Source organism: Taurulus bubalis (genome assembly GCF_910589615.1).
Source record: "Taurulus bubalis genome assembly, chromosome: 15".
Taxonomy (NCBI): domain Eukaryota; kingdom Metazoa; phylum Chordata; class Actinopteri; order Perciformes; family Cottidae; genus Taurulus; species Taurulus bubalis.
In genome coordinates, this window is record NC_136603.1 from 7,770,956 (window position 1) to 7,798,634 (window position 27,679).

Sequence of the window (27,679 nt, forward strand, 5' to 3'; positions counted from 1 at the left end):
TGAATATAAAAACCTCAACTCTCCTCAAAGAATATAACATCCACGGTACTTTATAGATAATGTTTTTTTGTTCTGTCATCCAGGAAGAAAGCCAGGCTGAGAGAGTGAGAGGTGACTAATGCAGGAAAGGCAGAGAGTAGGTTGGGGGACAGATATACTTGTTTTAAAGTACTGTTGTTTGTTTGTTTACCATATTTGTATTGTACATTTTAATATTTTTCTATTTTTAAATGATGTCTCATATTGCGCTGTGTTTTTCGCTCATTGCTATGCACCTTGCACCAAGTCTCAGAGAGCCTCAGTAGATTGTAGTGTCATTGGTCTGCGAGGAGGACCAGGAGGTGTTGCTGGTGCTTCTTTTATCTGCCTACTCACCTTGCCTTCATCCTTTGGGCTGTCACTCAAATGAACCACAGGTCCTGGATGAGTTTTAGTTGATCTGTGACAAGAAGGAAATATAAGGAGGAGGTGAAAAAGACAGCAGCTGTGATGCAGTCACACAAGACTGCAAGGAGATCCTGACACCATTGTTCAGCGAGTACATGGAAGTAAAGGGTTTTACTAGACTAACAAGCCCAATTTGGCTTTTCATGCTGTGAGTGTATATTCAGATCCCCCCATACCCAATTAAATGCATTTGTATAGTCCAATTTCACTAATCACAAATGTGCCTTACAATCTGTACAAACCCCAAAATAAAAGTATTCATTTAATAATATAAAACTAAAAGTCAACTAGGCTGCTCATGGATTCATCATAAACCATAATTACAGTCTACTTTAATTTGACTTTCCTTGTGATGCATTAGGAAAGTATGCTACATGCAGAGATCATTAGGAGCTGAACAAAGAGCTCCACTCCTCTGCACTCTTGAAACCCTGTAGGAAGCCCCCACTGTTTTATATTATGAAAGTCAATCCTAATCCTTTTGCTCAAGACTCAAACAGTACCACCATGTCACAGTAACAACCTGTTCTAGCTACATAATCCTGACCAAGAGGAAAATACTGCATAACGCTGGATTTGAATTTTTCACCAAAATCAAGCCAGAAGACAAACATGTTGCTGATTGATTGACATCATCTGTCAATGTTGGGATCATAAGAAATTACACCGTTTTCCAGAAAGGAAGGGGAGGTCATGGTTTAGTGATGAGATGTTCTCCAAACCAACATTTTCAGCAGTGAAATGTATTTAATTTCGAGCAACTTGGTCACCAGGGAAACCTCCCCTTGGCAGCTGCAATCATCATTTAATACAATCATGATATGTTAGCATAGTGGTTGAAATGTGAGCGGATCGAGGAAGCTTAAGTTAAGGGGGACTGACACTTTTAGTTATGCCTGCTGCTGCAAGGCGATAAAAACATGAAACCACAGCAAGCTCTCCACACAAATCTATTCAGCAGTTAAAGTAGAAATAAGTTATCAAGAAATCATCTGCAATACACAAAACCTGTCCTGAGGTGCCACAATAGGTGAACGCCAAGAGCTCATCTTCCTACACCAGTCATGCAGAACAAATAATACACTAAGCTGAGATACAATTTCTGATATAAAATGATGCTCTTTTGACCCCAGACCTTTTGTTGCACATCAACAAGTCCACACGCACACATGCGGATGCACTGACAGTAGCTTCCTTTTGAGTTTACAAGTTATTGAGGGCCGCGAGAGGAACCATTCACAGCAGCTATTGAATGCCGGATAGAGTGGGATGTGTGTGCGAAGGCTTGCTTTTGTGTGCGGAAAGCCATTTCCTTTGGTTGAAGAAAGCCTTCACACTGTGAAGAAAAATATGTGAGCCGGGGAGAGTTACCGACTGACTTAGTGACTCCGGATAAAGTTTGTCTTTCAGTTGACAAGGACAGCCTTTGAAATGCTCACAAAGCAAATTAAAATGTTTTCAGAAAATAATAAATAATGAATACATCAATGTAGAGCAATTGCCAAAGCTGGGTACAGCAATATATTCTGAGACCCTGTGAGGCTATATCGCTGAACATAATGCTTACATTTCATACATTAGTAATTGATAATGCACTGATTGTATTACCATTGTGAGATGCAATACTCAAATGATGTACTTGCATAAAGCTGTGTATTACTTTAGTGTTGCTTTCCAATTAATATGGTCTGCTTTTTGAGGTTGTGATGGGATCTTTTTTTTTTGTCATAAAAGTATCTACGCAACAAACAAAATGAAAATGTGGCGCTGGTGAAGTGTTGTGGTTTTAGTTAGTTAGTTGTGTTACCAGATCATCTCAAAGTCAGTGTCCAAAAAACACAAAATATTCAGCAATCCTGCCTGTTGTGGCTCAGAAGATCTGGAAAGAAGAGGCTCCTGTGGTGATTAACAGGTGTATGAACTCTGCATAAATGAAAAAAAACGAGAATTAACACTATTCTTTTACAGCTCATATGATGCACGGGGAAAAAGCAAATCAGCGAATGTGTTTTCGGAACCTTGTTATCTATGTCATCCAGAGATTGGCGCCCAAGGCTGTTGAGATCACGAATACAATGCAAAGACTCCGTAAGCACCAGCAGGACCAGCGGAGCCATGGCAACCCAACACCGTTAGAAAAGAGTAAATAATCAACACGACAGATGAAAGGCAGGGGTGCAGGGCAGGAAGTAACAACTCAGCTGTAAGGACATGAAGGATAGGCCAGGGTTGAATTGTAAATTGAGTGTATGAATATAATCACAAATAATCACATACAATCACATGTGCATGTCTCCTACATGGCTACAATGTATGAAACCATCACAGAGGTCAACTTAAATGTCACATTTTATATATTTCATGAGGTACGCAGTGAGCTTTGTGTAGTGAATGTAGTGAATATGCAACAAATTGTCCTCGATCCTATGTCATGTTGAAAAAAGCTGTATTTCTTTGTCAATAAAGTTTGTGTTCCATCTTGAATTAAGATGTGTTGTTGCTGGAATTTGTCAATATGTATACTGTATGTAGCGTGTTTTCTTATGCACATTCTAAATGATCAAGTTTCCATGAAGACAGTTTCAGTGTTCTGTGGAGAAATCTGCTGAGATGAAAGCTAAGAATCACATTTTTTTTGTATGTTTAGCCACCTTGCTTAAACTTGTGGTATTTGGGGTTGCACATATTTTTAAATATTGTACGGACTAGTATTAGCTGCCGTACATTGGTTGAGCTAATGTTCTGATCATGCGGTCTCCGTTTACAAAGTTGATGAATTCTTCAAAATGTTAAGAGAGTTGTTGGACAATAATATGTTGAGTTTTAGCTCGTTAACTCATATGTAACATTTAGGTTTCAAGCCAGTGGACTTTATCTCATGCAGAAGCCTCTTCCGAAAGATTCCTCAACATCTATTCAGCTCAAAGTCTTCCCTTAACAAGCTTATATTTTTCCTTTGAACATGTTTCTCTCAAGTTGACCTATGTTGCAAGAACTTCACAGTGTTAGTTTCTATTTTGTGTGTGATCCTAAAAGATAACTTTGTATTCATGTTTTCCTTTGGCACAACAGCCAACAATGCACCACTACAGAGCATAAGATGTGGTTCTCCTTTCCATTCACCCTTTTCCAGACCGAATCGGTAGCAAAATATATCCTTTTTTAAAGGAGAGTTTCATTCCCTCCTTTGTCGGACTCAACAGATCACAACAATGATTCTTTCCTCTCCCTGATGTGCGATGGAAACATAATATTAACTAATAGAATACTAACAAGGTTATTACCGCTGCCTCCTCACGGACCCTGAATGCCCCCAGAACACACTTACAGGCACTGGTTAACATTCTCCAAATGAAATGGAGGGATCCAAAAAATGCCCTTGAGATCAATGAGAATCCAGGTTACACTGGAGCTAGGTCTGAAATGAGGTTTATGACTTTGTCTCCACAGGTATTTCAACATGGAGACAGTGCCCTTTGTGAATCTTGAGCACGAACAAGGTGTAAAACCAGGCAGCATTAGATTTCTTTCCTAACTTATTTGCAAGTTAGTGGAATATTTTAGGAGACAGGGTTGCTGTTGCCGTACGTTTCTGCTCCCAAGTATTTCTGGAGCATGTCCTTGCATTTTAAGACAAAAAAAAGTGAAACCAGACGGATGCTGAAAAGCTCATTGCTTATTTTACAATCTCAATAATAGAAATAGCCAAATATGCCAATGTTGATTAGGGCTGACTTGATGCCAGGCGTGAACAGAATTCTGCTCATCACAGGGATCTATGAACTGAAGCAGAGTGAGCAACATGCTGCCGTGTTTTCCCACTTCTCCTTGCATCTCATTTTGGAATGAATTTCCTGAAGATGAAATTGTGCATTAAATATGTTACAAGAACCCATTTGAATTTCAATAAGAGCCCGGCCATCCTGTTTGGGCACAGTGGTCCCAGTTGAATTGTTGCTATAACAGATTATTTTCAAGAGAGCGTACTTTGGTCCGTATTAAATGAATGCATCTGTGAATGGCTGTCACACAAACAAACACTGAGAGGAGCACAAATGCACACATGTGTAAACACACAACGAATACTGTGTGACTCACACTGCGATGTTTGTACACAGTAGAAAGAGTGTATGAGTTCTCCTTTGTTCACGCAACGTTCCACTGCAGGAAGCACGGAAAAGTCCCCCCTCATCCCTATTCATGTTTCGTGGAAAAACTCCCCAGCCAAACTACGAAGCTCCCCGGTCGCTCTTTGTTGATGAGAGAATATTCATTCTCTCCTTCAACTTTCAATGAACTTCACTTCAGAAAAGGTGCAGAGCGCTGACGGTTAGAAAATAGAGAATATATTACAGCGTATGCTCCACCAGAACATAATACAGAGTGTGGAGAAACCTATTGTTGAGAGGGTTGTGTGCTCTACACACTTTAGTGAGAACAGCACAGCACTGTGTGCATGCAATCTTTACCTAATATGTGATGATGCTGAATCTAAAAAGTGTTATATATTCTGTTGCCTGACATTTCTGCACATTGTATGACTATACGAACACAGTCCTACAAACTTAAGTCGTTTAGTCCTGGCGATGCCGGCACCTCATCTGTTTCATCAGCAGCTAGTTAGATTAGCCAACCGTCCGACAGTAAAGATCCAAGTTCCAAAATGTAAGTAAATATTCAGATTAAATTGGATGCACCATGTAAGGGCTCAAGGAGTAGTTTTCCACTCTCCATTGTGTTTTTTTTCGGGGGGCTCATTGGCTACAAGATATTTATATCTACTGAATATCTGCAGGTTTCAAATTATCTAAATTCTGTTAAGTAACACACCTGCTCAGGCCTGTGGACACAGTTGATGAATGCTTTACAAGAAAAAAAAAAAAAGAAAAAAGACCAAGCCTCACTCGACTCTTGCTGTGCAAAGACAGACAGGAACCGCGTGCAAACTCCATGGTTTCCTCTAGGAAATTGGTTAGTGAAGGTAGTAAAAAATAAAAAGGTAAATTGATGGTAAATGGACTGCATTTCCTCTCTGACTGGTAAAAGGGCTTTCACCATTTCACACACACAGTCATACACCGATGCTGGCTGACCCACCATGCAAGGCACTTGGGAGCAACTCAGGGATTAGTGTCTTGCTTAAGGACACTTAGAGATATGGACAGGAGTAGCCAGGGATCAAACCACTAACCTTGTAATTAAAGGACAGCCTGCTCTACCTTCTGATTGGATGTACTATCTGCCTGTGTAAAACCATATGACTGTGATTACAAATGGGAGACTAAAACAAGGACTCTCTGTCTGTCTGCGTGCTATTTGCATATCTCGAGAACCACTCGTCTGATGTACTTCACACTTGTCGGGTGTGACCCCGTGGGGTGCTTTGTTGAATGTGGTGCAATTTGGACCCGCGACAAGTTCAAAATGAATAAACTTTGAATAAACAAACCAACAACGTTCTGTGTAGCAGCGGGACCAGGAGCCAAGCAATCGGTTGAACGCATTCTGAGCAGCACCTGACAGCGCTGTGAGCATTTTCCGGGAGCCAAGCAATATGCTTGCTCCGGATAAGCACTCGTTAAACTAACTTCAATATCAGCAGATTATTAGCCGTGTATATGCCAGACACTATTTTTTTCCATCGTGGAAAGGGGGGATTCTGGTTCCACAATACAATGCAAAAATGTCCCACAGAATTGGTATATTTAAATAGAATGGCAGAAGTTAAATATAGCGTGCTACATACAGGAAGTGATTCTGGACACTAGATCTGTTCATTTCCAGGAAACTAATGTACGATGCGTTTGATCAACCATTGTCACGTGAATCAGGCAGATTGTAACGCATCTCATCGTGGGATCAATTTAGCTACCAGATGAACGTTTAAACCGTGTCTTCACCCATCAAAGTAAAGGCCTTCGCTGTATGATATAGTGCACTGGCTCTTTTCCAATTAAGTTTAATGTTACGTTTCATGAATATGAAATAGGATTTTATCTTTTACCTTATCTTCCTTTAAGGGGACACACTACTGTAGGATACCATTTCACTGTATTGTGATTCTTTTGCAGTAACATATTACATGTTCATCAAGTAATTCATTGAGTATTATTAACAAATATAACAAATATATTGAAAAAATGAGAACCTTCACAGATGGAAGAAGGTTATTTTATGTGATGTGCAAAAGTCCTCGGTTCACTCCGTGGTGAGGAATAAGCAAACCAAATATCCTTTTCCCATCCACTGCCTCAGCTTCCGTGACTTGAGCCATGATTGGCAGACAGACCTCCCACACGCACACACCAGTGTTATGACTGCTCGCTGTGGTTTGGTCTGTCAGAAGGCAACGCGATGGCTTGGTATGAGAGTGACTTGTGACTGACACTGCAGCAGGGGACTTGTCAGAGTAACACCAGAAGGACACTGCGTAGGTGGGTGAAACCAACAGAAACAAACGGGCATGCAATGCAACCGAGTGCCATTTGTGTTCTTTATGGCACTTGAAGCTGTTAATCCGCACCATATTTCAGCCACACAGTCAGAACTTGCAACAAACAAAAGTGCATGTCAACAAATGAATAAAGGCTTCTGTTGACTGACATCATCTGGCGTCTGGGAACACAATGGAAGGAAAAAGGCTGTTTCCGCAAAATTAAAATGTCAGTCGTTTTATGGCGTACTATGAAATGTATATATCTTAACAACTCATTCAGTCTTCAGTTGTTCGAAATGTGTTTTCTCAAAGTTATGGGAAAACTGATATCTGAAACTGAAATCTTATCTTTTTTGTTTCATTTTTATAGATATTATGTGAAATATCAAACACATCGAACATCTAGCAAGGTCAGTTTGTTTAGTTAAATGTGGCTGAACAACGATCAAAAATACAATCCACACATATTCACCGAAAGCAACAGCTATGACACAAGCCATTACTGTTCCCTTTCTAAATAGCTTCATAAAAAAATAAAATTCAGAGTAAAACCCACCTTTTTTTAATTAAGAAAGCATGGCAACAAATTAACCTTGTGTGACTAGATAATTCACGAACCTGTCGATAAACCAAAGGCGTCAGCGGGGTAAAGCGGCATTTACACTTTCACTGTCTGTGATGAAACATGTTTGAACTGTTCACATTTAAGATTTGAGCCATGAAATGAGTTTGACCAGAGTTCAGCTTTCAAAGAGATCTGAAACTGCTTGTAAAAGAAAGTTATGTCAGCCCTGTTGACAGATGTTTTCTTCCCATCTTATTTTAGGGGAAACTGTCATTCACACCATTAGCATCGTAACATTGGTCACATTAAAACATCATCGCTGTCATTAATAACTGATCAGCATTGTTGCTGTCAAATCCAGCATTTTGGATCATGGTCAACTCACAGTTCTATGGCCTTGTTCCACATGATGACGTATCCGGACAAAACAAAGGACTCGATGTTGACGATGTGTGTGTTTCCACGCTCCGTCCCCACATACAGCCATTTGCTCTGAAAGGGAAGGTGGCAAAACGTGATCCTGGAGAACGAGAAACAAAAGAGGGAGAGAGACTGAGTATTAGAATATAAAGAGTCACAAAGGGGTCAGAAATTCAGTTTGTTTCAAGGATTGGAAGGATTATTTGAGCTGAGTGTTTCCGTGTGGCATAATTAAACAAGTATTTTGCACATAAGCACATTGATTTACACCTCTTGACGTTCACATTCTGCTGTCATTCAAACCAGGTGCTTTCAAGCTGCTAATTATAAGGATTAGGATAATTAGGTTCAAGCTTTAGTTATGTAAACAGTACATACTTGTGTGCAATATGTTGCAGTGAACTAATAACTGACAAACACCTGTTCAGATTCAAAATGAATTGATTAATTCTAAAATATAGGCAAAAAACAATTATTGGACGACAAAGTGATTATAACTGTATTCTAACCACGTTGTTGTCTACTGGCAGACTTCCTGAGCCACTGTTCAATGGTAATAACTGCCCTTCTTCAGAGAAGTGGTACCCTGACTCATTCACAGAAGTCATGGCCTGACTTCTTAATCAAGGTAAAGGTTTTCACTCAGCAGGAAAGTGAAAATCTATTTTCCTCCACAACGCAGAGCCTTACGTACAGTTATTCTCACCTTATTTCACCTACATTCGCTCCTCCCACACTTTATAGTGTTTATAGTGCCACTTTGTGAGAGAAGGTTTACCCTCTAACTCAATATAAATAGCTATTTAAAGAGCACTTGTAAACCAGCATTTTGTACACCAGAGTCTTGAAGTGGATGCGAGCCGCAACAGGGAGCCAGTGAGCTGTAGGAAAGCAGCATTCTGAATTAGCTGCATTTACTCCAGCACTTAACCACGAGCCAAGATTGTTGTGCTCCAAGTTTATTTTCTTACTTTTACACCCATCACTACAGTGTTTGTGTACTGGCTTTCTGTGCACTGCCAACAAACGGGCGACCATTAGACCCGCAGTGTTAACACAATAAATCCATGATTGCCTCTGCTCTGGTTTAAATGCAGGATATATGTTCTTGACAAAACTATGGTGGGGTATATAATGTCCATCTCAGCCTTCTACGCCCATACCGGAGTGATTACATGTCTGTTGATTGATGATTGGAAAAAACCTTTCGAAAACCTTTTCACATTTTTCAGGCCTTTTATAAACCCATATTGCTATAAGTGAATCAGATATACATGTGGCATATGTATAATAATCAAGATGTGAGGCTGCTTAAACCATTATTGCACTGACATTAGTCACCTACATCTTCATAATCACCTTAACCGGGGAAGAAAGATCAGCACACACCAAGTCCCTCCTGTCATTACTGATTACCCTGAAGAAGGGGAGGGGTCATTGGGCTCTAGCCCCACATTCACCCACCCAGCAAGCGGCAGGATTATTAGATAGAAGACAAATGAGATGGCAGACAATTCAATAAGGATTTTAGGGGCTTGGGGAGATGACAATATTCAAACTGGCAGGGGGGTGACGGAGGATTTTCACAGTCCTCTTCCTTTTACAACATGCATTAAGTCTTAGCACACCAACATTTACATATTTCTTTGTTTGAGGAAGTGACAGATCTTTTAGGGTTAGTAGGTCTAATACACAGAAAGCAACAGACGAGATCTAAACCTCTTCACAAACATGCTTTTATTCGGCACAGTGAACATCCAACTGTGCAAATATTCTATCACTGTGGAAAAATGTTGATAGTTTTTCATCTAAATTGCCGTACTTCAAAAGCATATCTGCAGTAACCCGATGAGTCATAATGTTTTCTTTGTGAAAACAAATGGGGCCTCTGTAGAGAAGCCTCTTAGCACTGATTACCTCCGTTATGAGCTCACCGTTTACATAAAATGTCACAGGAAGGATTCAATAAAAGATATGGCTTTAAGGGAAAACTTCAGTGAAAGAAAGGATTAGAAGATGACGGAAAGGTGAAGGAGGTAAGCAGTAATAAATACAGATCCAGAAGTCAAACTGTAGATGGCCAAAGGCCACAGTTGTTATTCCATACAGTCGGACCAGGCCCCATCAATGGGTCTGATAATTATCAATCAAAGAGGACAGGTCAGGAGCAGACGTGGGGTTGGCTCCCAGCCAAGCGGCCACTGCAAGACCAAGAGCAAATAGCTTTAATGAATTAAAAAGATATAGAGATTAATTTAATTGGTGACATCATCTTGGGAACTGGCCTCGTCATTTCCTCTGCAGGAGACACGACACAATGGTTCAAGGAATTGATGTTAGACAGCTCAAACACACAGACGCTTACATTAGCTCAAATGCCTCTTTGTATTATGCAAAAATAACTACAGCAAGTGTCCAATGTGTCATGTATTGTAGTGTGTGTTTTGTTTGGACTGAGATTCTTCAAATTCTTTGTGACAACAGCATGACAGTCTGACAGTTATCACAAAACAATTCTTTACACCATTTCCAGTGATTAAGAAGTTATTCTTGGGGGATTATTCGGGGTGTTAGGGTGCTAATTGTCAGGGATTCAGTCTGGAGAGACGGAGCTAAATGGCAAGTCACTGCCCGGCCTCTGACGGATGACTCATGATGCCCTTTTTCTCCTTTAAACTTGGAGCATGAGTCACTGCTCTGCCACCGAGAGCAAGTGGTTCTGCTTGCATCACAAGACAGGTAGAAACAGCTTTTCAACACATCTGGTACAAAACAATATTCCTAACCTTTACCTCCGCGCTTGTGTGTGGGCATGTGCATCACACGAACGGTCCAGCGGCTATGAATGCAAGATAAACAATCTGTGGACTATCTGAATTGGACAGTTTTAAAGGGACTGGTTTGTGATGATTTCACAAAGGATTAGTGCAGTAGCAAAAGGGATGCATATATATGATCATGAAAAGGCACACCTTTTACATTTAGGGTTTTAAACTACACGATTCCTCAGTTTAAAAGTCATTAAAATCTGAACGAGGTTTGACATGAATTCCTAAAGAAGGTCGAAAGTTCTTAGACATACAGCTAATGACTTGAACCCTGAGACGCAGAGGCAAAAAGTTCTCTCTCTAACAACTTGCAGACATGGATTTAAAAAATCTCCTCCGGCCCATTATCCTCTAAAGCTCTGTTGCATTATGAAAGCGGCCTTGGTCGGGTTTGTGATCTTTTTATAGAATTGATATTTTTTGTTGAGAGAAAGCTTTTTGCTCTGATGGAAAGTTTCAGTAGAGAGAAATGATGCCCTGTGACTCAGCTGCCCTTGACTTGTAATTACAATCAGGTTGCGTTGGCGATCGCATGTACTCGTCAAAAGTAACACTTGAATTAATGCCGTGACCCTTTTGCATGCATTTGCATCAACAAGAAGAATGAAGAAAACATAATAAAATCTAAAATATGCCAGACGGGCTCAGTGTTCTTAGTCAAACAGCAGCATTTTTTATTGCTGCCTTCGGAAAATTACCAAACCTAATTTTCTTGTACGCCTACGATGCACTGTCTTACTCTTACTTACTACACCTCATTTGCTTTTTGAAGGCACATTATGTTCCATCCCATTCAGTGGGAATGCAGCCATATTCATTAAATGTCCTTGCCTATGACTCAGGCAGTACACGGTAAAAATCAACTTTTAGTTGCTGTTCCCCCTTGCAGAAAGACAAAAAGTATGAACTGAGACAGAAAATAAAATCAGAAATTATCCTACTTTTTTATCTGCGATATAAATGTAATCCAAATAAGAAGTTTTTTTTTTTAAATCACAAAGTATAGGAAGAGAAATATTGGAAAAACCTCTTGTTTAACATCGTCAAATATTTTAATCTTACTGCTCAATTAATACAATGTATTTGTTTTTTGCTTTGTGTGTAATCTCTTGTTTGCTGTTATGAAATGTATATTCACTAAATATTCACACATACTGAGGTGAACGATGCCACATTATCTCTCAAATGAATTCTAAAACATAACAGGAACATAGCATGTAAGCCTTATTTCTTTCAAGAAGACTTTGCTACACACCAATTTGCACTGAAATGTACACATTCAGCCGTTGACCTCTTGAACACCAGCCAACTGGCCTTAATGTTATAAACAACGTCTTCCTATGTTGACCATGTGATGGTTTATGGCAACGTTAAAGAGCCCTTTTTAGAACCAAGGCAGACACAATGCAAAAGGTTTTCAATCCGTTTACAAAGACTTTGAAACTTGAACAATCACAACCCCTGCCATGACACAGTAGTGCTCGTTTTACCACACACCAATAGCTTGCTATTATGCCCTGTGGACACAAATAGTGCTTGTGTGCTCTGTATAGGTAAACAACTGCAGTGGCCACCCCCAGATTGATCAACCTGTTTCTGAGAATGCTCAGGCAGGACATTGAGAATATTTATTTTGTCAGCTGAGTCACTTCTGTGTACGTCCAGAAGGTTTTCACAAGGAAGAAAGATGTTTCCATAACCAAGCATCAGTATCCAGAAGCCTGTATTTGCCATTAATGGTGGACTTTACAGAGCTTTGCCAGCGTGCCTGTACTCCTATCTGCGTCTCCAAACTGGAGTCGCGCTGAAGGCCATCTGTTGTAAGACTACATGTGGATGAGTATCTCATACAACTCGACTTCAAAACACCCGGACTATCCCTTTAAAATATACCACCAGCTGTTGATGCCAGTTTCTAGCCATGTGAAAACTGCCTTATGTGTCTTGAGGATTTTGGTGGCTGGCAACATGTCAAAGAAGATGGATTCAGCTGCTTAATAACCACTGGGAAGTCAGCTCTCACAGTCTGCGGTGGTGTTAATGGGGGTGGCTCTCAAGGCAGAAGGGGTCGCCAGCTGAGACAGAAGAGAGAGCTTCAAGCCAGCGGATCCTTCTCAGGTTTGTCGGACAGCGTGAAAAAGGATCAGAGGCAGGACAGAGGAGCTGGCCTTGTCCTGTCAACACTCACTGCTGCACTGTCTTCCAGGCTGAACTGATTAAATGTGTCTTCCTGGTGGAAAAGCTCTGACTGATGCCGATGCTGCAGCTGAGAGATGGTTTGGCAGCCGGTATATGCTGGCTGGTTTGGGGTGTGGCATGAGTAGGGTTAGTAAGCTTTCACTGGAGCAAGGTGTGGAGTTTGTGTTTGAGGGTGTGTGTGTGTGTGTGTGTGTGTGTGTGTGTTTGTTTTGTCGAGTGGAAATAATGCTTACCTCTCTCTATTGAATTTAAGTGAATGGAGGACAGCCGGTCGCCTCTGACGGAGATTCCACAAGTGAAGTGTGTCATCTGCACAGGCTGTGACCAGCGCCCCCTGAAGGTAAAAAAAAAGAAGAGAAAAATATCAGTAATGAATAATTAGTGGAGACAGAGGACACCGTCCCTTCTTTCTTTTCTTTTTTATCGACCCAATGTCTGTAGTCCTGGTTGATTAGACTGGAAGCACAAGATTGTAGCTGTAACACACAAAAGAAGATCCAACCAATCTACTTGTTACACAAAGGTGCATTTGGGCACAATGACAAGAAGAATAGATTTCTCAAAAAATAGATTTCCCAGAATGCCTCATGACAGCTAACCGAGAATCTATTCTTGTTATTATAGAACATATGAGTGCAGAGACCAATAAACAACAGCAAATAAACAGTAAGAGGACAAAAATAAATAACAGGTGATAAAAATTTAGAGTTGCTTCCCAGGATTCCCCTAAACATCCTGTGACTGCACGACATGGTCCGTTCAGATAACTGAGGTGGTGCGTTTGCTTCTTCAGCATCTTGGGCAATAAAGTTGTGTACTCTGACTGTTTCGGCACGGTGCGGTAGTGGTTAGCGTAGCACTGTCACCTCACAGCAAAAGGAACCCAGACCCGAACCCTCCGACCGACCCTTCTGTGTGGCGTTAGCATCTCAGCGCGTTAGCGCACGTTTGCTCCGGGTCCTCCGGCTTCCAAAGACATGCAGCTCAGGTTAACTGATGACATGCATGTGTGACTGTCGTGAGCATGAAGGGTGATGTCTGTGTGTCAGCTCTGAGATAGTCAGGCGACCTGTCCAGGGTGTTCCGGGCGTTCTCGCAATATAAGCTGTGATCTGCTCCAGCCCTCTCTGATAAGCGATTATAGATAAAAGATGGATGGCTGTCTTGGTTCAGTGCAAGATCACAGAGAATCACCAAAAAACTGTGAGAGAGAACTCATTTTGCAAAAGATGTCAGCCGGTTTCCTAGTTCTGAGGATTGTAATTCCAGTAAAATTCCCAGTGTGGGTTTCCTACTAGGGCACCGCTGTAAAGACTGGGGCCCAGGGAGAATAAGCTTTAGATTACAAACTTAATCGTGGGATTAAAGACTGTGCAGTGCAAGAGAGGATAAAAACATTATTCCCAGTGATTTCTATAGCGGTGAATGTGTTCTCCCCACTCCCTGAATCTCTCACTCTCTATTGCAAAAAATATTTGTTGAATAATCTTTTTGTTAATATACTGTCAATAAAAAGTTAGGAGTAAAACGACTGGAGATACACGGTACCATATCATGAATTGGGCATTTTGTATGTGTGTGTGTGTGGAGGCATATGTTAGAACTGTCCACTGTCTTTCATAAAGACAAGACACAAATTAGCCATACATGTAATCATTCTTGAGAGAAAAATATTTATTACATTGAGGCAATGAAAGGATTATTGTCTCGTAAATTTGTGACTAAATCCTCCTTTAACCCCCATCCAAGTCCTAAATATAAATGAATGACCTTCACTTTTCAGTACCACCTGTGACTCACATCTCACTTAAATGATGCTTCTTCACTAAAGCCTATTTGCAAAGTGAGCAATGAGACCTTGTTTATTAAATAAAGATACATAATCTACAGAAATTAAGTCAACAGGAATTGTAGGAAGCATTTTGTTTGACGACCCTCTCGCCAACGATGTAAAAAAGAATATGATTCTCTTTAGCCATTTCAAATAAGACTGATGTATTGATGATTACCAGGCACTTAAAGGAAATTACGAAATGAAAATGCCTGATAATTGTTTCTTTTCTTTTCTTTTTTTCATGTTAGATTTGAATAAAACTATTTTATATTTGCACACTGGTTCGTTTAAAACAGTCTTATCCTAAACAATCCTAAAACAGAATCCTCAGGTAATTTGAACAATTCAAATTGTAATCTAATTTCACAGTCAAGGGATCATTTTGAACATTCTTTCCTGTGCGGATTGAGTTTATTTCTGTCACCTGAAGGAGTTAGAGGAGGTGGAGCAGCCGCTAATGAAAATTCATACCAGACCGGGAGAAAAGAGAACGGGAAAGGTCGCCAGCGTGATAGCCGGGTCCACAACCCCATTATGGGATAATTATCTTGATGTCTCGATGGCAACGCAGCCGGGACGACCAAGTGCCTTAACAGAACACAGCGTGGGTAAAAGCACACACAACAAAAACATCTAGAAGATTATTTTAGGTGCGTTTATGTGTCTGTATAAAAACAGAGGATTAGTAGTCTCATTTTTAATTCAATAAAAATGAGATAACTACACTTTGTGTTGGTTCACCAGCTGCTGTGAGCTAATTTAGTTCTCCAATCTCAGGTCAAGTCAAAGGTTAATGAGGCGAGTGTCTGGCTGCCTGGATGTGTTGTAATCTGTTCCGTCTGTCCTGGCTGGTCCTGTCTAACTAGAAGATCGTTACCACTCAACATGAGACTGAACAACTTATAAGAATGGATCTTAAAACTTTTGAGTTTTTTATAGTAGTGAGAACATTTGCACAGTCTCTGTTCCGAGAATTTTGGAGGGAAACGGGAAACAAAGTTTCCTGTACCTTAAACCATTAAATCAACATACCAGTTCAGAGGAATGGTTAGTTTGACTGTTCATTAAATATACAGTAGATCCCCAAAGCGGGGCTTTGTTGCCATGTACCTCATTAATGCAGCAGATGGGAAGTGTTTGGAAAATATTTTGTTTTGACCCCTTCCTGGGGATTTCTGACATTACTGTCTGTAAGAGGCTGTAGCGTGCTCACTTTTGAAGCAAGGAGAGAAGACATTGGTATCATATGAAAGATGACCTCAGACATCCATAGGTACCTACCACATCCTGTCAGCTCGCGACTATGGGGACTAACAGCATCACACATGTATGCAATTAGGCGGATTGAAGTCGTGCCCAATTTATGCAATTCCAAGACGGTTTAGGGACCCTAGTATGGATTATATGAATACACCATTTTACAATAGGCGGAAATATCACATTTATACTTTGTATGGATTAGCATAGAGTGAGCATGTATGACCCTCATGGGTATCCATCGAAAACCTTTTTCATTCAAAATATCTTGAGCGGATAGGTGAAGGGATCCCTGTGAATATGGCAATATTGTTTTTTTTTCAGGCCGATTTTTTACCCCCTTTTAGAGTTGTAGTGAGACAATTTTTTTAAACTCCATGTTACTGTACAAAAAGACCTGTTGTGACCTCTTGGATAATCACATCCTCATGAAGTGTTACAACCACAAACTAGAAATATAGAACATTCAGAGGATGTATTGTTTTTAGGAACATTGACAATAAGGGTCTTATTGAGCAATTTACAGAGCAGAAATGCTCCCAATCCTATCGCCAAAAGAAAAAGACAAAAATGTGAGTCTATAATAATAATAATAATAATAATAATAATAATAATAATAATGCATTTAATTTATATAGAGCTTTTCTTAGTCAAGTCACTTTACACAACATTACAATGTCCTAAAAATTATGCAATAAAACAAGTAGAATAATAAAACAGATACAAAATAAATAAAACAATAAGAGCACAGAGTCATACACTAAAAGCAGTTCTGAAGAGGTGTTTTTTTTGCAGTCTCGGATGAGTGGGTATCAGGGTTAAAGCAGTAATATCTCTCTCATAAAACCACAATCTACCAACCAAGTTTTTTGTAACTAGAATCAATTTGTATATATATTTTATAGACAACCATTGAACACTAAATATCAGGCTGTCCAATTTAGAAACAAACATATTTAGAGTGCTCCTGCGGACCCTTGTTTCAATCCAGCCCTCTACACTGCACCACAATCCTACTCACCTTTTCCGTCTCCCTCCCACCGCCACCCCCTCTACTCTCTGACCTCCTCTGACACCAACACTCAGCCGCCCCCTTGAGGCTCTTTAGATCTATTATTCATCGAGCAAAATAATGAATTCAGAATAGGTAAACAAACACATGAATTAGCCTATTCATACCCTCCACACAGCACAGTGACAGAAAATAAAAATCTCCCCACAAAATGGCACGAGAGAGACATGATATGAGATTATGATTGAATAATAAAACGATCGACAACTAGAACTTTTGAACTGAGCGACTTCAGAGAATATGCATATCCTCACACTGCACACAGTCATTATCCTCAGGCACCTGCAATAAGTGGCCTCTCTAGTGAGCTCACACATCTAACAGGGACATGTCATTACACCTCAGCGAATGTCAAGAGGCCCATCTGAATCTGCAAGTCAAGCATTAGCGAGGCCACCCACACACCGAATCCAAGAGAGGGCATTGACATATGCAGCACTGCTTTTAGTCACTGTGGAACAATGAGAAGAGCTACAGAAGTCACTGTGATTGTCTGTTCTTTAATATAAGAGAAAGCAGTGGGGAGTGTGTATGTACACAAACACACACACACACACTGTATGCAGAACCCCAAGCAATTAAGTCCAAAAATAAACATGAAAGTGCATAAATGTGTAAATACCAAACACACACTGAGTCTATCTAACACACGTGTTTTACAAACTATGCAATTAAATAAGACACACTTGACCCCACACACTGATGGAGCATACCCTGTCTTCTAATACTGTACATCTATACTGCATTCGCAATAACTCTACTTGGTTTGGTTGAGTAAAAACTAAGGCTGTCCTTGAAAGCCATTTCTTTGTGGTTCCGGAGTTGCAAACGATGGAAGCTTCAGCTGGAACAGGGGAAAGATGACTCAACCTACAGCCCACGAGGGGCTGCAGGAGCACTTCTCTCCGGAGCTGTCATCAAAGCAGCGCAATTCCTCGGTCACACACTCAGAGGCTTTCCCAACAATTTGTATTTTTTCCGAACAAAATTGATTTACGATGACTCCACGAGTGCTGTTCTTAACGCCTCATGTAGGCAGAGGCCTGTCTGCGCTCCAGCATCTCATTCCTCTGTGTGTGTGCAAGTGTCGACAAAAGTCACGTCTGCAAGCCTCCTCCCCATGAACCCGTGGCGTCTCTCCGGGCATTACGCACCGCCTCTCCAGCAGAGCACAACTGCAAGCCCGTGTGTAATGTAACACTTCCGCTCCTCCCTTTTGGCCCGAGCCCCGCATGGTTTGTGCTCCGACATAATCCACCGCGACGAAGGCTCCAGCTTGGCTCGTCTCCATGACATAACTCGGGAAGGACTCTCGCAGACATTTTCTCCATTCTCGGTTGATGGACAGCATAGCCCTGCATCACGTGGTGTCTTTCCGTTTCATCAAAGGCATTCATTTTTGAGGACTCTATTAGTCTTGTTGTTCTCACATTGTTATTCGTTATACAAAGCATTTTCCAAAAGGTATGGCGTGTTTAATGCATGTTTGTAAAACAGAGGGGTTAGAGAGGTATCACACCGGATACAAACAGTCTCCTGGGTGAAAGTCCTGTCTACCCCGACTTCCTCCCTATGCAGATTTATGCGGACTATGATTCGAAACATAATTGTAATACATTATAATAAGCTGTGTACAATCAAATACACACTGTTAAGATACTCAACATGTGGGTGCTTAAACATATACTTAGACCCACACACGTACTCATACATGTATATAAAGTCAATACCTGACACACCAGCACATGCACACCCCTGTTCAGCCCCATCCACCTCCATTTAACTCATACACATCATGAGGGGGCCAATGAGTGATGGAGAAGTGGGCTGAAAGAGCCAGTGGGCTTGAAAAGAAATAGAGTGGAAAGAGAAAAAAAGCTGAGAGGCAGGAAGAGTGCGTAGATTACGACAGCATGAAGGAGAGACGAGAACAAGAAACACAAAGAGAGAGAGACAGCTTTGTGATCCTGCTCTTTAACTTAAAAAAAAGGCACTTTTTTTTACTAATACACCTACAGTATTTTGTTCCTAAACAAAATATGGCAGTGAGAAAGCTGCTGGTAAAGTTCTAAAATACTGACGCAGAGCACTGCCATGTGTCAACCCACTCAGTACTGGTCTGTCAGGAGACGAACAAGCAGTGAGTTAAAATGGTTTTAAAGGCAGAGAGGAAAACATGTCCTGAAAGTCGTGATCACATGGTCATGATGCTTTAATATAAATGTCCTTATATAGTGGTTCGGCTCCGGCTGTTCTCTTAACAGAAATGACAGTACTAAGCTGACCTGCCAGATGGTTTGTCACACAGAGCCATCTGAGAAGCCACTCAGTAAAGGGCAGGCACTTTCAAAAAATACTTGGCAGGTGATGGATGAGCCATCTGTCAATCAAACTCCTAACGAAGCGAGTTGGGAGAAGAGCAATGCACATTTTTCCACGATGACAAGCCTTCAGTGCTGTTTTTTGCTCTTTTGTCAATGAAGAAATATTCTCCAGTTGTGACATAACCGATGCTTGTTTGTTGTTTTGAACCAGCAGTCACCTCTTTGTGTCTCTTCCCACACACCAAAGCCTCGCCCGTATAGCTGCCAGTAGCTCATCGCAGGATGCAGATTGGTTCGTGCGCTGGCTCACTGGACATAAACGCATTACTTGAAGCCTGTCAAGATGCATTTTCGTGCGTTATGTGATCCAGCCCCGATTCTCGCTCGACATGGCAAGAATCCAGCTGCTGTGCGTGGTAACATCAGCACTTGGAAAATTGATTGTTAAATAAGCAATTCAGAAAACCTTTCAATTTCTCAAACTATTAGGTTTGACACATTGAAGGCACACTTGAATTGAAATGAAATCCATTCAAGTCAATTCAATGAATTGGAAAACAAACCCACCTAAAGTCAGAAACAATAACGACAGTGTGAAATAAAATCTATAATTTCTGCCATCACAACATGACCAAAGGTGCTCCAAATAAGCCCCATTTCATTTTTTCCAGAGACACATGAAGGGTGAACTGATATCTTTATTTTCAGTAATCTTGATTTCTGGCCAAGCACTCACATTTTTTTATTTACTGATGATATATGCTATGTATCCATTTTCTGTTAAATTCCCTCATTAACAGTGTTAAATAATTGCAACAATCTCAATTCAATCTTTTTTTTTTTTCCAATTCAATTGTGGCATTGTAAATATATATATATATATATATATATATATATATATATATATATATATATATATATATATATATATATATATATATATAAAACAAGGACAAAAAATAATTTGTCAAAGAGTCATACTTTTGCATTGGGTAACATAGTTACTTCCAATAAGCTGTTAAAGAAGAAAGAAAAACATTAGGGTGGGCAGTGAGAAGACGTTTTGATTGACACGTTGCTGACAACATGTGGCTTTGACAGTTCAGAGTTCGACAAAAGCAGCTTTAAAACTCACAGCTCTACGAAAGCCTTGGACTGGAGTTTGGCTTACCTCATTGATGAGGAACTGTAGTTGAAGGACAGCTGCTCCGCTCTCGTGCTGACAGTAAGAGTCCACCCCGGGTCCTCCCAGTCTGATGACATCACAAAGTCAAGGAAGTATACAGAAGTGTGCTTAACACACACACACAAAAGTGGGAGGCAAAAACAGTACATACCGGTATTCCTGTGTTAGTGATTGTGGTGTACACTGTAAGTGTAAAAGACAACATCCACAATGCACTGTGATGGATACATTAATAGCACATGACCATACATCTTTTTCTACAATGCAATAATCAGACAATGGGTGATGGGCATATCAATATCTTTTCAGCGACTATAGTTCTTGCGTTTAAATCTTTGTCCTTCTGTGTTATCATCTTATCGACTTATCAAAACAATATCTCATGTACTATTGTGGCCGTCTCATGAGGATGCACCTGCTCCAACTGCGGTTGGACGATTATGCAACTGACCTGATGTAAGTAGGCAGGTGGTACAACATCAAATAGTTGGACAGAATTTAAAAAAGCTTCCATGTGATGATTGTCGACACGCACCCTTCAGTTCCTGTCCTTCCACATCGGGGAAGTCAAGTTTGTAGCGTAACAAGAGTGCAAACACAGGTGAGGAGCAACACCAACAGAGGTGTTTCTATCTTATTTCTGACGTAATATTAGGAACAACTCTCAGTGGAACACAATACAAAACAACAGCAACACTGCTGTAACACAGCGTTGGTTTTAGCTATAGGTAATAAACTGTGAGACGAGCGTATTCACAAGCCAATTAATGTTAACAGCTAAACAAATCATGTAGTAACAGACCAGATGCTATTCTAATACCAGGCTAAACTAAAATGAACGGATGCGAAAATAATAACTGGGTCATTAAACTTAGCAAAAACATAAACAACACTAATTCAATAGGTTTGCTCGGGGGCAAGTAAGTACAGTTGATAAAGTACCAAGACCGTATTCAAGACCGACAAATAACACCAATACAGTATAAACAGTACATCAGAAAAGACGTGTATGTGCAAGATTTTCCCTCCAGCTTGGTTGGGCTATCCAACGAAAATTCCCCTTCGCTACTGAAAATCAAAAGAGTATAGCCTGGAAGCCCTCAGAAGGCGTGTCCGTTGAAAAATAAAACTTTTTGCTATTTGTGATTGGTGTCATGGAGCAACTGGGCTTAAGTCTGTCCATATACGGTATAAATAATATACATAATAAACATACTGCACACATCAACACTATAGATGGGAATTTAAAAAGCAGTCAATTTTGTTATTGCACTTATTAAGTGTGGCTTCAGCTAGAGGGGTCATAGACCCCTATAGCAAAGCGCACTTCATATTATTGCTCGGGCTTATTATTATTACTTATTATTAAGTGTGGCTTCAGCTAGAGGGGTCATAGACCCCTATAGCAAAGCGCACTTCATATTATTGCTCGGGCTTATTATTAAGTGTGGCTTCAGCTAGAGGGGTCATAGACCCCTATAGCAAAGCGCACTTCATATTATTGCTCGGGCTTATTATTATTATTATTCTTCTTATTCCGCCAAACTTTGGACCGTATCTTCTCCCACAGCGTTGCCCGCACATGCGTAAAAAATACATCAAAACGTGCGGCCCGATCGGGAATCGTGAGCTATGACTTTTCTAAGAGATTCGACCAGCCATTTTCCCGAAAAGTGCGAAAAACGGCGAGAAATTGTCCCATTGACTTGACTGGGGTTTCGGACTGAAGAGAGCAAAAAAACATACATCTTTGTGCCCACAGTGACTCGCCATAATGTATCGTAGAGAAATGATTTAAAGTTTAAAACGTTGACAAAAGTCTGGAGTTTATTTGCCCAATTGGGCATTTTTTGATAGCTAGCACAGTTTTCATGTAATTGTTGTTCAAGTTTAGGAAAATGTGGGAACCATTTCAGAGTTTACAATGGGTGTGTGTGGGGAAGGTTAGAGCTGTGATGTCATCGCTAGAGCACGAGGAGCTGTGTCCTAAACAACCTTTTTGTATTTGTATTTTGCCATTCACTCCACAATATTGACTTTTGAGGCCAAATTTATATATGAAAACGTTGGAAATATTGTGCCGGTGGTACACATGCGTCGTGGAATCCAACAAATGTATACTGTTTTGTCAGCAAGCCTGAAAGCGACATGAAGACCGGCCAACTGCTCCATTAACCTCCATGTTAAATCGGACCACAATTTTCTCTCATGACGGAAACGTGAGCACTTTACAAACTGAATTTACGCCCTCATTTATAAATCCTTACAAATATTTAAGTAGACGGAAACGTTCTCAGAAGTCTTGTGCTTCTCATGATGTCATTATTTTCGTGATGGGATCCATGGTTGTCTGTCAAATACACTAGTTTGAAAGTTAGTTTTTTCATTAAATCAACTCTCCTGTCTCTCTCTCAGTGAACACCATGGCAACGGTGACACACACGCACACACACACGCGCAGGAGGAACTGTCAGTTGGTCAGCTGACACTTGACTGTTTGTGCTTCTCATGATTTCATTATTTTCGTGATGGGATGGGATTCATGGTTGTCTGTCAAATACAATAGTATTATTTCTTGGAGTAACCACACCTCCCTACTCAATTCTGCGCCCTACCTCGAATAATGGCCCATCTTCATTACCTACACTTACACCGGTCTCAAGACACAAATAAACGCCTCTTAACTTCTTTTCTTCCATATGCTTCCTCTTATTAAACACTTAAACAAGCTTAAGACTCATAGACACGGTTTAAACATCCTAATATTACCAATAAGGCACACAAATAGACATTTTAGACCATTAATAACGTCCTCTGTCAGACGCTGATGAGCCACACCCACGGTTTTCCCGCCTTATGCAAATGAGCTGCACCCACAGAGACTTTCACCCAGACCCCTGCAAAGAGCTCCTCTCCCCTCCTCCTATTCTAATTAATGTTAAATATAAACTAATCTCTAAATCCTTGAACTTATTCAATCCCCTTGGCTTTTATTCAAGTTCAGGAACATAGAAATCCACTACAGAGCTGTGTCCTAAACAACCTTTTTGTATTTGTATTTTGCCATTCACTCCACAATATTGACTTTTGAGGCATAATTTATATATGAAAACGTTGGAAATATTGTGCCGGTGGTACACATGCGTCGTGGAATCCAACAAATGTATACTGTTTTGTCAGCAAGCCTGAAAGCGACATGAAGTCCGGCCAACTGCTACATCAACCTCCATGTTAAATCGGACTACAATTTTCTCTCATGACGGAAACGTGAGCACTTTACAAACTGAATTTACGCTCTCATTTATAAATCCTTACAAATATTTAAGTAGACGGAAACGTTCTCAGAAGTCTTGTGCTTCTCATGATGTCATTATTTTCGTGATGGGATCCATGGTTGTCTGTCAAATACACTAGTTTGAAAGTTAGTTTTTTCATTAAATCAACTCTCCTGTCTCTCTCTCAGTGAACACCATGGCAACGGTGACACACACGCGCACACACGCGCAGGAGGAACTGTCAGTTGGTCAGCTGACATCCTGACTGTTTGTGCTTCTCATGATTTCATTGCTTTTATTCATATCTGTTGTGACTGACTCATGGATTTAAACATGGTTATTCATTTCATTTTATTTAAACAAACCAACTGAAGTCTTGGGTAGGAGAGAGGCAAAGTTGTACTTTTTTACATTGAGCAGCTCTGGTTAATTGATGGCTGACATGATTGTTTCAAGGTCTTCTCCCTCTTCTGCCCCTCCCAATGGGCTTTTCGCATGAGTGTTTGAGTGCTATTTTTTTCCCGCCATTCGATCTATATACCGCCCCCTGTCTGTCTAACTCTGTCTGGCCCCCCCTTTCCGTGGCTGACATGATATTAGTTAATCTGATTTCTCTCTCTCTCTCTCTCTCTCTCTCTCTCTCTCTCTCTCTCTCTCTCTCTCTCTCTCTCTCTGATAGCTAGCACAGTTTTCATGTAATTATTGTTCAAGTTTAGGAAAATGTGGGAACCATTTCAGAGTTTACAATGGGTGTGTGTGGGGAAGGTTAGAGCTGTGATGTCATCGCTAGAGCACGAGGAGCTGTGTCCTGAACAACCTTTTTGTATTTGTATTTTGCCATTCACTCCACAATATTGACTTTTGAGGCATAATTTATATATGAAAACGTTGGAAATATTGTGCCGGTGGTACACATGCGTCGTGGAATCCAACAAATGTATACTGTTTTGTCAGCAAGCCTGAAAGCGACATGAAGACCGGCCAACTGCTCCATTAACCTCCATGTTAAATCGGACCACAATTTTCTCTCATGACGGAAACGTGAGCACTTTACAAACTGAATTTACGCCCTCATTTATAAATCCTTACAAATATTTAAGTAGACGGAAACGTTCTCAGAAGTCTTGTGCTTCTCATGATGTCATTATTTTCGTAATGGGATTCACGGTTGTCTGTCAAATACAATAGTTTGAAAGGTTGTTTTCTCATTAAATCCACAGTCCAGTATCCCGCTCTGTGACAGTGTCACACCTGTTTTAAGTTAGCCAATCAGGGCTGTCACCACGACAACCGGTGATACAAACGCAGGAGGAGCCAACTGACGTTGGTCAGCTGACATCCAAGACACTCTATTTTAAACTCTACAAAAAACGTTTCACACACATTCTTATATATCATACATTAGACTTAGACACACACACACACACACACACAGAATTATCACAAAACGATTGACTGTGTGTGTCTATGTGCGCCCGCGTGTGTGTGCGCGCACGTTTTTTGACCCCAGAAAGTTGGTGAGTGAGGAGATACAACTTGGATCGACCTTTCACCCAATGAGTCTGTTGTTGCTGGGGAAAAATGGACAACACAACGAATCCGATTAGGCTCCTCCCATAGAAGAAGTCTGATTGGCTCTTTTTTATTTGGCTTTCGGTTAAGGATTTTTTTTTTCATTGTGTAAAAAACTACGTTTTTCACCCTCTCAAAGAAAGTCATTTGATCTGATAATTCTGAAGGTGGCAGAGGTTATTGAGGTTATTGTGTTATTGAGAGATGTGTTACCTCAATAACACATCTCACTACCGGTAATGTATACATATTGCGACGTCTTACGGCAGTAGTAGCCACACTTTCAAAATTTCTTGTGAAATTTTCTAGTTATTCTTCTTATTCCGCCAAACTTTGGACCGTATCTTCTCCCACAGCGTTGCCCGCACATGCGTAAAAAATACATCAAAACGTGCGGCCCGATCGGGAATCGTGAGCTATGACTTTTCTAAGAGATTCGACCAGCCATTTTCCCGAAAAGTGCGAAAAACGGCGAGAAATTGTCCCATTCACTTGACTGGGGTTTCGGACTGAAGAGAGCAAAAAAACATACATCTTTGTGCCCACAGTGACTCGCCATAATGTATCGTAGAGAAATGATTTAAAGTTTAAAACGTTGACAAAAGTCTGGAGTTTATTTGCCCAATTGGGCATTTTTTGATAGCTAGCACAGTTTTCATGTAATTATTGTTCAAGTTTAGGAAAATGTGGGAACCATTTCAGAGTTTACAATGGGTGTGTGTGGGGAAGGTTAGAGCTGTGATGTCATCGCTAGAGCACGAGGAGCTGTGTCCTAAACAACCTTTTTGTATTTGTATTTTGCCATTCACTCCACAATATTGACTTTTGAGGCATAATTTATATATGAAAACGTTGGAAATATTGTGCCGGTGGTACACATGCGTCGTGGAATCCAACAAATGTATACTGTTTTGTCAGCAAGCCTGAAAGCGACATGAAGACCGGCCAAGTGCTCCATTAACCTCCATGTTAAATCGGACCACAATTTTCTCTCATGACGGAAACGTGAGCACTTTACAAACTGAATTTACGCCCTCATTTATAAATCCTTACAAATATTTAAGTAGACGGAAACGTTCTCAGAAGTCTTGTGCTTCTCATGATGTCATTATTTTCGTGATGGGATCCATGGTTGTCTGTCAAATACAGTAGTTTGAAAGTTAGTTTTTTCATTAAATCAACTATCCTGTCTCTCTCTCTCAGTGAGCACCATGGCAACGGTGACCCACACGCACACACGCGCAGGAGGAACTGTCAGTTGGTCAGCTGACACTTGACTGTTTGTGCTTCTCATGATTTCATTATTTTCGTGATGGGATGGGATTCATGGTTGTCTGTCAAATACAATAGTATTATTTCTTGGTGTAACCACACCTCCCTACTCAATTCTGCGCCCTACCTCGAATAATGGCCCATCTTCATTACCTACACTTACACCGGTCTCAAGACACAAATAAACGCCTCTTAACTTCTTTCTTCCATATGCTTCCTCTTATTAAACACTTAAACAAGCTTAAGACTCATAGACACGGTTTAAACATCCTAATATTACCAATAAGGCACACAAATAGACATTTTAGACCATTAATAACGTCCTCTGTCAGACGCTCATGATCCACACCCACGGTTTTCCCGCCTTATGCAAATGAGCTGCACCCACAGAGACTTTCACCCAGACCCCTGCAAAGAGCTCCTCTCCCCTCCTCCTATTCTAATTAATGTTAAATATAAACTAATCTCTAAATCCTTGAACTTATTCAATCCCCTTGGCTTTTATTCAAGTTCAGGAACATAGAAATCCACTACAGAGCTGTGTCCTAAACAACCTTTTTGTATTTGTATTTTGCCATTCACTCCACAATATTGACTTTTGAGGCATAATTTATATATGAAAACGTTGGAAATATTGTGCCGGTGGTACACATGCGTCGTGGAATCCAACAAATGTATACTGTTTTGTCAGCAAGCCTGAAAGCAACATGAAGACCGGCCAACTGCTCCATTAACCTCCATGTTAAATCGGACCACAATTTTCTCTCATGACGGAAACGTGAGCACTTTACAAACTGAATTTACGCCCTCATTTATAAATCCTTACAAATATTTAAGTAGACGGAAACGTTCTCAGAAGTCTTGTGCTTCTCATGATGTCATTATTTTCGTGATGGGATCCATGGTTGTCTGTCAAATACAGTAGTTTGAAAGTTAGTTTTTTCATTAAATCAACTATCCTGTCTCTCTCTCTCAGTGAACGCCATGGCAAC

The 27,679-nt window shown here is 40.5% G+C and overlaps 1 protein-coding gene across 1 annotated transcript in view; it reads right to left on the reverse strand.

The window, feature by feature from the left end:
- stxbp5l (syntaxin binding protein 5L) overlaps positions 1-27,679 on the reverse strand; it is a gene marked incomplete at both ends in the record, with an annotated part of 138,423 nt that overhangs the window by 43,842 nt on the left and 66,902 nt on the right. Inside the window, 4 exons of the mRNA XM_079231421.1 lie at positions 376-439; positions 7,834-7,968; positions 13,129-13,229; positions 20,554-20,635. Of these exons, the coding sequence (XP_079087547.1) occupies positions 376-439; positions 7,834-7,968; positions 13,129-13,229; positions 20,554-20,635 (382 nt within the window). The remainder of the gene's footprint in view (positions 1-375; positions 440-7,833; positions 7,969-13,128; positions 13,230-20,553; positions 20,636-27,679) is intronic.